General features: G+C 33.1%; 1 protein-coding gene across 15 annotated transcripts in view; it reads right to left on the bottom strand.

Annotated features, from left to right (window-relative positions):
- Positions 1-13,300, bottom strand: part of LOC148602292 (uncharacterized) — a 141,734-nt gene that overhangs the window by 119,939 nt on the left and 8,495 nt on the right. For all 15 annotated transcript variants that reach the window (XR_015916899.1, XM_088553789.1, XM_088553782.1 and 12 more), the window contains 2 exons: positions 8,764-8,907; positions 2,603-5,974 (listed from right to left, as the gene is read on the bottom strand). Coding sequence is in view for 14 of the 15 variants with exons in the window: in XM_088553789.1 (XP_088409915.1) it covers positions 2,603-5,974; positions 8,764-8,907 (3,516 nt within the window). In the remaining variant the exon portion in view is untranslated. The remainder of the gene's footprint in view (positions 1-2,602; positions 5,975-8,763; positions 8,908-13,300) is intronic.

Here is a 13,300-nt window from a genome sequence, read left to right as displayed (position 1 = left end):
TTCATACTATCATTTTCACTTTCCAAAGCTTCTTTTTTGTTTTTCAGCTCAAAATGATCCTCTTGTAGCTTTACCAATGACCTCTGAGTTTGTTCCAGCTCTTCCATGTACTCCTGTAAACTTTTTTGCAAATTTTCTGAATGAGAATGGACCTTTTCATGCTTCTCACTCAGATCTTTGTTTTCTAGTTCAAGGGAGTTCATTCTCCTATTACACTCCTCGTATAGCTGTTGTAATTTTTTGTACTCAGAACTCAATTCCTTTAACTTTGAGTGACTTGAGTGCAGGAGCTCATATCTAGAATTATTCCTCTCAACTTCAGACAAAATTTGTGAAAGACGAAGATCTTTCTCAATAAGCTGTTTAGTTTTTTCATCTAACTCGGTCTCTAGAGCCACATTCACTTTTTCATCCACAATTTTTTGCTCTCTTGTCTCATTTTCAAGTTCATCAATTTTTTGGCTCAAGTTCATATTTTCAGATGACAATGTATTAACAGTTTGAAGTAATTTTTCCTGATTTTCATGACTTTCCTCAACTAATTGAGAATATTTATCATTAAATGCTTTGTTGTTTACTTCCAACTGTTTACATTTTTCTTTCAGTTCCATTTTTTCATTTTGTAATTCCTGAATACTTTCCTTCAGCATGACTGTATTATCAGCCATTTCACTTAATTCCTCCTGCCTTTCACTAATTTCTTTTCCCTGAGATTCTATTTTGTTTGCTCTGAGGGATGATTCAGATTTCAAGCTTACATTTTCAATGTCCAAGGTTTCAATTCTATCTTCCAGATGTTTAATTTCATTTTTATATCTAATCTCCATACTTTCAAGCTCTCTAAATTTACCTTCTACAGAAGTAAACTTTTCTTCAAGAGATTTATTTTCAAATTGTAAAATTTCCTTTTCTTTCTGAATATCACTTAATTTTCTACTCAAATGTTCATTTTCTGTTTCAATCTTACGTAACTTTTCCTCCAATATCTCATTTCTACTTCTATATGTTGAGCATTGAGTTTGTAACTCATTAAATGCAGACTCCTGTTGAGCACTTGACTCAAGAAGTTCTTTATTTTGATTTTCAAACTCATTGCTTTCATGTTCAAGCTCCTGATATAGCTCTTTAATTTGTATCAACTGATTTTCATAATCTTCACATTTCTCTTTTAATTCATTCATATTACTTTCTAGCAATTCTACATGCTTTTGTTTCCTATTTTCAGTTTGTGTCAACTTTTCATTGAGATCTTCAATCTCCTTTCTATTTAAAGTCTCATTCTCTTCAGATTTTTCACATTTCTCCATCATTTCTGAAAATCGTTTTTGCAGAGTAATATTTTCACTAATTTTTCCCTGAAGCTCAGCACTAAGATTTTCTTTTTCCATTTCAATACTATCAACTATCTCTTTGTTTTTATTAACCACAATTTCTAATTTCTTTTCCCATTTTTCAATTTCTAAATTCAATTGTTCGTCCTTTTCCCTGTATCTAGACTCTAAGTCTTCAGCAAGTATTTGCCATCGTTCAAGTTCCACAGATTTTTTCTCCAGAATGTCACACTGATGTCTCAACTCCTCATTAGCTGACTGACTATTTAGATAAGCATTTTCAATTGTTTCAAATGTCTTTTCCAATTCTTGTTTCTGTACACTCAGGACCTTTAATTCATTGTACATTGTTTGTATTTGATCTTTGAGAAGCTGATTTGCTACAGATGACTCTTTCAGAGATTTCATGGTTGTTCTTAACATATCATGTTCCTCTCGCAACAACTCCTGATTTTTATCAAAATGTTCCTTTATATTTTGATTTTCAGATACAAGTTCGACAATTTTGTTTTCTAGTGTAACTCGTACTTCCGTGCTATTACTCATTTCCAAAATTTTACCATGAAGTTGATTATTTTCCTCCTCTAATTTTAGCACTTGGTCTAATAACTGTTCATTCTCACCTTTTACAGTGTTACCAGAGAGTTGTAATAGTAAAGACACCTCATGCAAAGCAGACCCTGAATTTTGATTATCCACGTTGACTTTGGGCATCTCGTTAGATATATCAGACATGCCAACTGGGCGATCAACCTTCAAAATAATGTTTTGTGCATCTTAATTTACTGAACACCTATGGCAGCCTAAGATCCTTAAATACAGGAACACATCATAATCTTATTCTTGAAAACAAAGTTGCCCGTGAGTCTTTTTTTTTAATGTCAGACCTTAAAACTTTTTATAAGTCAGATTTGTTATGATTTTTTCTTAAGTTCATCATATAAGTTGTTTTCGTAAAAAAAAATTGCTAAATCATTTGACTTGAGACAATCTGTTACAATACGACCAATTTAAAAGATTTTGGATAAAAATCAACCAAATACCAAATGACAAGAGTTTAAATCTTAAATTGCCCTCTTTTTTTTTTGGTGATGTATTCTTCAGTTTGTTTGCAAAGTATATTTACAGACATTGCAAGCATTGTACATGTAATTGGTAGCAACTAAACCAAGAACCAAATTTAGCAATGAATAAGTAACAAAGGTAACATTAACATACAAACAAACATCGATAATACGACCTTTGAGGGTCAACATGCAGTTTACACTCACCATTGTTTGGTCTTCAGATATATCTTCAGCATCGTCTTCTACTTGCTGTACACTAGATGAACTTTGACCTACAGACACGTCTGTTCCATCATCAGATCTTTCTACACCTGCCTGACTTTCTTCGTCATGATTGGTTAAAGACAAGTCATGTAATTTTGAGCACTTCATTACATCAATATTACCAAGCAAGTCTCTACTTTGATTCGATGTTTGTGCATCATTTTGACTAGGTGATACAAAGTCATGTGATGTCCTAACTTGATTTTCATTGGCTTGGTTAGAGCCAGTAGCCTCACTATGAGTTGCTTCAACAAATCTATTTTCAAGATTTTCTTTGTCTCCACTGACAGCCTGGTTGATGGCAGACAAATGAGAAATCTGCTCAGAAAGTCTCAATACTTGACTTTGCAAGATTTGCTCCTTTTCAGAAGCAGCTTCAAAAGAATTCTTTAATTGTTCAATCTCAATATGAGCTTGATGCAGTTCTTCATTTACATCTTCAAGTTGAGAAGGAGCAGCATGGTTGCAATCAGACAATTTCTTCACCTGCTCCTGGTTTTCAGCTGCTGATTTCAAAGTCTGATTTTCTTTTTCAATTTCTTTGATTTGTGAACACAATGACTCATTTTCCAACAATAAAGTATCCAGTTTGTCTTGAATTTCTTGCTTATCTGATAGCATTGTTTCACATTCACTCTTTAGAAGCTCATAGTCATCCATATTTGAAGTCAATTTGCTTTGAAACAACTTAAGTTTATTGCACATTGAAGAGGAAATACATGTACTATCATAAGACAGTTCTACAGATCCTTTTTCTCTGTTTTGAGACAATTCCTCTCGTTGAGAAAATTCCTCGATCACATCATTAACAATTGTAAGTTCATTATGAAGCGCTAACTTTTCTCTTTCCAACGTTGCCAACATGGCTTCTGTTGACTTGAGAGTCTCATTTTGGTTGGTGACACTTTTCTCCAATAACAAATTTGATTCTTGTAATTTTGATTTCTCCTCATGCAAGCTATCAATTTGTAACCTGAACGTTTGAACTAAAGTGTCTTCATCACTACTTTCCATGTTTACACTTAACTCAGCATTATGTTTCTCTGCCTTAACACTTAATTCATTAATTTGGTCTAAGAGATCTGCATTCCAATTTTCTAATTTGTTGTTTCGATCTTCCAAGTCAGTGATTTGAGCAGTTAAATTTTCCACCGTCTGCTTCTGTTCAGTGATAGATATAGATTCAGCTTTTAACCTTGAAACTTCTTGCATTAAACTTTGTATGGTTGCATTTTTCTCGGAAATCTGAGAACTAAGATCATTTTCTCTGGTTGGTTCTAAAGAATCAAGAGTATGAGTGCTTTCTCCACCATCTAACGAATCAGCATCCATCTCTCTCTCAGGTTGGCTGAGCATTTGATTTTGTAAGGCATCATTTGATTGGCTATCAGTCACTTCCTGTTGGCCAGACTGGGACAGAAACTCAAGTGTTAGAGTAGTAGCTACTGACTGCTCAATCTTATTTTCCAAATGTTCTTGAAAATTCGATAAACTGCTTGCTTCATTGAAAGATTCATTTAAGGGTGTTGTTTCCTCACGACCTACAGTTTCTTTTTGAAACTGTCCATTCTCTGAATAGAGAACTTTCATTTGAGCAGTTAATTCACCGACTTCTTCTGATAATTTTTGAATTATTTCATCTTTTTCTTTCAACTTTTCATGAGAATATTTGGTTTGGAGTTCTATTTCCAAAGATTTTACAGCAGATTCTAAAGAACAAGCTTTTTCCTGATACAGATTCACCTCCGATGTGGACTGGTTCAACGCTTGCGTCAGCTGATCAACTTGACTCTTATGCAGTTCTACCACTTCTTGAAGAGATTTATTTTCTATTGTTAACTTTTCAACACACTGAGTTTGTAGTAGTGTCTGTTCCTGAAACATTTGATTTTGATTGGCGAATATTTCAATCTCTGCCTTCAGTTCTACGACAACATCCTGCTGTATATTTATTTTGTTGTTGAGATCATCATTTTGTGTCTGATAGACATTACACTCATGCTGTAACTCATTAAACTGGGTCATCAATCCTTCGTAATCAGTCAATTGTTGTTCATAGTCAACAAACTTATCACAGTATTCTTCATTTTGCTTTCGCGCTATTTCAACTTCTTTTTCCAAATTGACAACTTTACTATCAAAGTCTCTTCTTTGTTTCTCAACTTCCTCACATTTGTTTTTCCATATCTTCACGTCTTCAACTAGTTCCTTTATCTTCGACTCATAATTCACGATCTTTTCATCAAAACTTTTCATCTGCTCCTTTGTATTTTCCACATTTCCTTTCATGAGTTCATAGTCCTTCATCTTTTCCTCGTATTCCCTAACCAACTCATCAGAAGTTTCTAATTTTTTCTTCAGTTTCTCCAAGTCCTCCGTCAGATCTTCACATTTAATATCATAGTCTTCAATCTTTCCTTTCATCAATGCTATATTGACTAAAGCTTCTTCATACTGTTCAGTAACTTGTTTTAATTCCATAACAATCTCCTGGGAATCTACTTGAAATTTTGCTGAACCTCTACTTTTCTGTTGCAGATGGGTCATTTGCTTTCTGGTCTCATCCAAGTCTTTTTTGTAACTTTCTACCTCTAACAATAATGCCGAATTTTTCTCCTTTAACTCATTCACCAGATCTGATTCATCTTGAACTCCAACACCGTTATCTAATGCATTTTTGGACATGTTATCTATAGTCATAGTCAACTTCTCTTCAACACTTGTCAATTGATTATTTAAAGCCACATTTTCTTGCATCAACTTATCTTTTTCATTTTGGATTTCAATTAATTTAGCTTTTAAGTCTTGTAACTTTGTCCGTGGGTCTGAATTTTCCTGACTAGAATCTGGAACATGTTTATCTTGTAAAAATTTCTCTCTTTCAATCTCTAATTCTGAACATTTTTCCTGTAATCTATAGATTTCTGAATTCAAACTGTCTCTCTCAGTTCCATATTGTTTAACTAACTCCTCTTTCATTAATGAAATCTGGTTTCTGTAGTTTTCCTCAAGCTGTAGTCTTATCTCCTGAACTTTGACCTCTAAGTCATGTGTTTGATCAGGACCTGACACAGTTGCAATCCCTGGTCTTCCAAATCCTCCATTATCAGAATGTTGTTTAAATGTGTCATAGGATGACTTTAGATTGACATATTCAGATGAAATTGCAGTGACTTTATCTGAGAGTTGATTGAGAAGTGAATCTTTATCCTGTAGACAACTTTGTAGGGTTACGATTTCATTTTTTGCCTCTAACAGAGCTTGAGAAGACATCATCTGTTTACTGTTTTGAGATTCCATCAGTTTTCCAGCCTGAAATATTCATATTTAGTCACAGGTGATATCATTTTATCAGTACTAACATAGGAAAATCTTACGTCCTGAAATATTTATGACATCACTGAAATAAGTGATACGATTCCTAATACATATTAAACTATGTTTCAGGGTAATTTAAATATTTCTATATTTTGGACACTGTCTTTCAAGTTTAAAATTTGTCAATTACTGGGTCAATTATGGCAAGAACATTATAATTGACAAATATTCAAACATGAAAGACAGGATCAGTAACCTAGCTAGATTTGAATTCAAAGTTGAATAACCCAAACTGATGTAAACATATGGAAAATCATTCCTGGTAAAATATCCAACATTTATAGTTTCAGCATGTGTTGTCCAAACAATGTGCATGAAATATGAAACAGTGAGCATGTGAATTTGTAGTTAGCACCAATTAACAACCCTTTGTTTTAGAAATTATACTGTGAAAGTATTATTATTCATTGGGTACCAATTTTCATGGTTTTCCTGGAAAGACCAAACCACGAAATTTAGTTTCCAACGAAATGAAATTGTCCTTGATGTGTATCCTGCAAACCTCAAAACCATGAATTCAAGAATCCATGAACTTGTGCTGTTTCCGTAATCCACGAAAATTAGTATCCACGAATTAAAGTACATTTGTAGTTGTTTTCTCCTGTTTTTTCTTCAGTTCTTTTCAAAGAATTATTAAAAATTATTATTATTAAGTTGCACACGTTATCATATGTCCCCACTCGTACAGGAAGTTGTTTCAGACAATAACCAAAATGTCTTTAAAAAAATTACCCCATCTATATAAGGCCTTACACCAAATTTGAAATTAGTTCCCCATCCGATGAGTAAGAAAATGTTTTCAATCAATCATATTTACAGAAAAATGTCCCAGGAAACATAAGTTGATATTGGACAGCACCCAAAATCACCCCACCAATATAAAGCCACATAATAAACTTTGGAACCAATTAGACGATGTGATTCCAAAATATCACCAACTCATTGAGTGAGGGATATGTGTGTTGTACAACTTCAATCCAACCTAGATTAATTGAGCATCCTGTTGATTGTTTACATGCATTTTGTGCTCTGAGTGTAGTGTATGCTTAGCACAAATTGACTGCATGGCAAAAAAGGAAGATTTTGTACCAAATCAGAAATCTTTAAAATTAGTTTTTCCTTTACTGATAAAATAAAACATGTCTCAAAAACTGATAATTAAATGATATAATACAGTTTAACCTTATACTTATGCGTGCAGTGTGGGAAACCATCGCTTGCCAGCACGCCAAATACAAGTAGATGTGTAACTTGGCATGTTCTCATTAGCTTACACTCGTCAGTTTGGCGAACGTCATTTGATTGGTGAGTTCCAAGGAAAGTTAACCAGCCTACAGCTTATTTAGTAAAACACCCCTTAACATCATACATTAAAAATATGTTCCCTACATTTTAAGAAGTTTAGCTTGAATATGTCAAATGAATTTTGGCATGATATTCACAATTTTGTTGACTTGTAAAGCATTGTTGATGATCTGCCATTTTAATTTCCGGTAAACAGGATGTGCAAAAACCTATGAAATGGTCCCAATCTCGTATTAGTATTCAAATGAAATTATCTTGGTAATTTAAGATATGTTACCTTGCAAATTTGTAGCTTATTGTCAAAATAAAAATAAACAAGAAGCAAATGATTAACATTTTCTTGTTTCATAATGATGAATCTGTTGAATATAATTTTATTTTTAAAATATGAGTTCAGAAGTGGAGTACTTATTTTGTTACTGTGAAGTACATGAAAAACTTCAATTGGAGAGAATATTCGAAAATGGAAAAGTTTATGATAAACTTATAAACAAATGAAAAGATAGTTGAAGAAAGAAAAAGAAAGGCAGAAGACAGTCAAATCCAAGAGAAAACAGATGATAGTACAGACAAAAAACAAACAAAAAATTTGGCTAGTTGAATTTCTATTTGGCTAGCAAGATCAATATTCCACTAGCAAGAATGGCAAGTTGGAAAAAAAATGGTTTCCCACACTGTGAGTGGTTGGGTAATTTTTCCTTAGCAGTCAATTATTTCCATTTTTACAAACACCACATTGACTTGATCCTGCATTGAACTCGTGTGTTTTTACCAGGAAAATGTAGCATTTTATAAAAATAGATTTTTTTGTTTTCTGATAGGCCTAAAACTACTTTCATACCGAATTTAATAACATGTGGCTTGTATCGTTACACAAGTAATCTTGATTAATGTAATAATACAATACCTTTGATTTAAGTTGCTATCATGATTTTTCAACCAATGATTTATCAACCTATGATTTATCAACCCTCTAAAATTTTATATTCAACTCGACTACTAATTCTCATATTTTTCTAGTTGATGAATCATGAGAGTGATTTATATCATAGTTATAAAGTAGCACTCCAGCTAAGAATCATGCCAAAATGTGATTCATGGTTGGAAAGTCAACATATTTATGTTTTTGATATTTTGTTTCATATGTCATAGTAAACGGAAAGTAATGTGGTTTTTCATATAACCCTTGTTCATAAAAGATAAAAATTGTAAAGAATGTACTGTAGAATTCAAAATTAAGGGAGATAACTCCTTAAATGACACTAAAATACATCATATTTTACAGAATTTGCATGATTCTTATAGACTGCTATTTAATTGAATACACTGTAATTCTAAATTGGAACCTATGGTTCAATGGATTTTTTTAGTTTTTTTTTCTAACTTCATGGTAAGTTTACAATTCATGAATGTCCTACATTAATGAGCTGTGACTGTAACTGTTGGACTTGCTGTGTGAGAACCTCAGCCTCAGACTCTAGCGCAATGGTAGACTGTAGTCTTGTTGTTAATTGTCGTATTATCTCATCTCTTTTACTGAGGGCAGACTCCATTTCAACGATCTGTGAAGAAAAATTGAAAGTAAAATCTAGAAATTTCATAATCTGTATTTACAGTTTGACAAGTCTTTAATATACATGCATCAAAATGTTGAAATCAGGGAACTGATATCATTTTAAAGAACCTTAAAACCAGTGTGGTTAATATGATTTTCAAGCTTTGTCTATGAGAGTTGAAGCTATTTGTCCTAAACATGACAACTTCATTTATGATGCATGTGTGATGTCTTGGCTTACAGGAATATGCACAACTACACATGTCATTTCTGTTTCAGACCCAATACATTTTCTGCATATAAAAGCACATTTTCAAAAACCATACTCTTCCACAAATGAAGTCCTGTGGAAAACATGAAATAATTTGTCAGTCCTGTTTTTTATGTTGGTTGTAAACAAATATAGAACACAGGGGCGTAGCTTTAAGCAAAAATGCACTTGCGTACACATAGAAAAATCAGCAAAAAATAAAAAAGAACATCTTTTGCTTTAGAATACCAGACTAAGGTGGTACCTTTTGATCTTAAATACTAATTCATGTAGGTTGGGTTGTTCTTAATTTCTTTGACATACAAAGAAACAAAAGCAAATGAGCAACTCAGACTCCACTAAAAACTGGGAGCATGGACCAGATGCATCCGTAGAGTAAGCGTCCTCTGCTTTTCTAGAAACACCTGCCGAGTTGCTCATAAAAAGTCAAGTGCGGGGCAGATGGAAGAGGAAAGTAAAACCATGACACATTGAACAAATCAGTTTTCATGGTGCAGATGGATACACCGTAACAATCCATGAGTTCATGGTGACGACCATAAAACTTCTGTAGTGATGACTTTAATCTTGTATGAGATAAAGATATTTATTACATGAATCATGTCCGTCTGCCTGTTGCATGTACTTTTTTACGCCTGTCCCAAGCCAGGATTGTCTGGTCCCTCTGTTAGACTTTTTTTATACATGAGTTTTCTTTCATGTTGCTAATACAGTCTGATGCATGTACTAGTACAATTTATTTCGCTAAGCCTACGTGCAATGTTATTATTTGACATTTGTGGTTTTCCTTCACTGAAGGCACGTCATGATTCTTCCTGTGGATTAATATTTTTCACCCTGGTTGTTCACATCTACCAGCTATCCATGAATGAAAATATGGATCGATGAAAAATTGAAGAAGCTCATTCGAGCCTCGTGATAAAGCTAGTCAAAGTCATTGAAAATTGTGCGCATCGACAAGACAACATTTAGTTCAGTCAGAGATTTAATATACCCATATATCAGTCAAATATTCAAACTGAGTCTCATGAAATATATTTTTTCTAACAGCAATTGAAGTGTCAGAAAATGGTAATCGACCCCAGACCCCCTGTCGTAATGCTACCTCTCCGAAGTGGGCGTGATTCTAATAATTTGTTTTGAGTACACATCATTTAGGCCTAGCTACGCCCCTGGAACATGTTTTATGAAACAAATAAAAAAACATGTGCGATAAAGATGAAACAATTCATTGTGATATAAACGATACAATACAATACAATACATTTGAATGAGGTTTTGTTACGATATGCAACAGGTCAAAATACACCTTTTTTTTTCAGACAATTGATGAAATTCCTATGCAAATAGTAAAGTAAGACATGTCTTGTGAGGAAAAATTCATTAATCATTGTTAAGATCAAAGTTATAAGAAACCTGGCTTCAAAAAAATTCATCATTATTAAATCTTGAAAATTCTTAATTCCAAACTGAAGAATATATACCAGACAACATGCTGTCAAGTATCATATCTAAATATATCATATTGTGAACCCTGTATCACATTATATATCATATTGTGAGGTAGATGTATTGTTACAGTCTTAATGTTACAGCTATTTGAAATAGACCAGTTCCAATTTCAAAACAAATCTAGCTAGGCTAGTGAGTAATTTAAATATCTCTTTAGGTAAAAATCTGCCCTACATTATACCAATGTGACCTACTTAACTACTAGAGAACGCCTGTGTGATCTTTTAAACACTTCCTTTTAATTTTGAATAGCTGTCCATTACATTGACTTTAAACTATGAATTCGCCATCCACCATCATAACTGACTAGTAATTGGACACATTGGTATAACGTAGGGCAGATTTCTATCCAAAGAGCTATTTGAATTATTCACTAGCTTACCTAATGGAACTGGTCTATTTCAACAAGCTGTATATGTTGGAATTTCTCCAGTGTAGAGTTAGTCCATGGGCACCGCGCACCCCCCCCCCCCTCCCCCAAACTCATCAACTTCATGGTGATTTTCATGTACCTTTTCAGGTACCATTACCGAATCAATTTGTTGCCAAAGAATATTCTAGGATTCTTTTTTAGTACATGTATAAGCCTATATTTGTACCCCACTGGGTCAAAAAGCCAAGATTTTTTTTACTCAATTGTTTGAGCGTGTAAGCTTTCTTGGGACAGCATGTGAGAATCAACTTAACAAATTTAGGTAAAATCATGTAGCCCAATGTCTCAGCTTTACAATGGTACCAAGAAACTTGTGGTAACACTTAGGGTTTTACAGTACAATGAAAACAAGTGACTCCCAGGAGCCTGAATTGCTCACCTGGTTAAATTTTGTCTTTCAATGGCAATAAATTTAACAGGAAGTTTACTAATAATTTTGACCCAAGAAGACGTTGGTAGGACTCATAAGGATCAATACATGGCTAAAAAGATAAAAATGAAAATTTGACCACAGATAGATCTCATCATGCTGAACACTTTTACCCAACATCAGAATTAGGCTTAACCTAACAGTTTTGGAGATATATGCAAAAAACTACAGTCTGACCCCTATGTTCTATTTTTAGTAATGGTGGCCATGTTTTTTTTGACGGATCAAAAATCTAAACACATCTTTTGTGCAAGATACCCCGAGAAACATTCATACCAAGTTTGATTCCAATTGGTCAAATAGGGTCAGAGGAGAAGATTTTTTAAAGAAATAACATCAATAACAGCAAAAAAATGACTAAAAAGGGCAGTAACTCCTAAATGGCTAGACAGATTAAAATGAAAATTTAACCACAGATAAATCTAATCATGCTGAACACTTTTACCTTGTCAGAATTTGGCTTAACCTATTGGTTTTGGAGATATATGAGAAAAACTAGTCTGACCCCTACGTTCTATTTTTAGTAACATTTTTTTTTTTTTGACGGATCAAAAATCTAAACACAACTTTTGTGCAAGATACCCTAAGGAACATCTGTGCAAAGTTTCATGTAATTCCTCTCAGTAGTTTCAGAGGAAAAGATTTTTGAAAAATTGTTAACATACGACGACAACTGACACCAAGTGATGGCAATAGCTCACATGGGCTTCTGCCAGGTGAGCTGAAAATGTACCACTACCCTGCCAAAAAATCACTTAAATTGACATATTTTTCAATGTCAAAGCTCCTAGAGTATTACTGCTTCAGTAAAACATGGCTTATATGGTATTTTCTGTTTAGTACTATCATAATTCATACTTCTGGGGTTCTTTTGATGACTTTTGGCAATTTTCGTAGTCAGTAAAAATTCAAAACATGGGATTTTCAAATTTTTAAGTTACATAAATTTGAATCCACAAGTTATTACTCAACAAAAATGTCTCAAATTTGGTATCATTCAATAGATAATTTAATTTTCTACATAAACGAACCACAAAAAACTACTTTTCAAGAAAGAATTTTCAAAAAATGTTAAAAATATTACCACTACCTCTATAAAACTGGTCTCATTATCAAACAGAATTCTCATTCACAGCATACTGACATTGTAGAACTCATATTTTAGGCATTTATAATTAAGATAATGATGTTCCTAACATATCTGATCAATTAAGGCGCTTAGATTTTCCTTTTTGGGTGACAATTACTATAAAATCAGAAAAAAGTGAATTTTTAGAATTTTCTTCTATATCACCCAATATTGTCTTTTTTCATATTACTGTAGTTTAAACAAGCTTTCAAGTGATATGGTACATTAATATAGTGTCTTGGCTTCATAATGAGCCCAAGTAAGAAATATTTGAACTTTTTTAAAGTCAAGTTAGATGAAAAACTGCCACCCCTACCCATGAAAAAAATGCCTCAACATGAACTAAAATGTTAATTTTTGGCAGATAAACAGTGTGCAATAGACATGTTGGGTACTAGTGTTTTAATTATCGAAGTATTCAAAAATATCTTGTCATTTCAGGCGCGTATTTTACAGTTTCAATGTGACAATAATTAGATTTTAATAAAAAGGGGAATTTTCAGACATTCATTTTTCCTTCCATTTCACCTATAATCGGCAATCTTTTTCCAAATACCATACTTCAAATGAACTTTTGTATATTCAAATACAATTATTTAGTGTCTTAGCTTTGTAATGTTACAAA

Source organism: Perna viridis, chromosome 11 (assembly GCF_037379345.1).
Source record: "Perna viridis isolate PV_CMFRI_1.1 ecotype Kerala chromosome 11, ASM3737934v1, whole genome shotgun sequence".
Classification (NCBI taxonomy): Eukaryota; Metazoa; Mollusca; class Bivalvia; order Mytilida; family Mytilidae; genus Perna; species Perna viridis.
The sequence above is the reverse complement of the archived record's forward strand: the minus strand, read 5'-3'. Positions and strand labels throughout refer to the sequence as shown.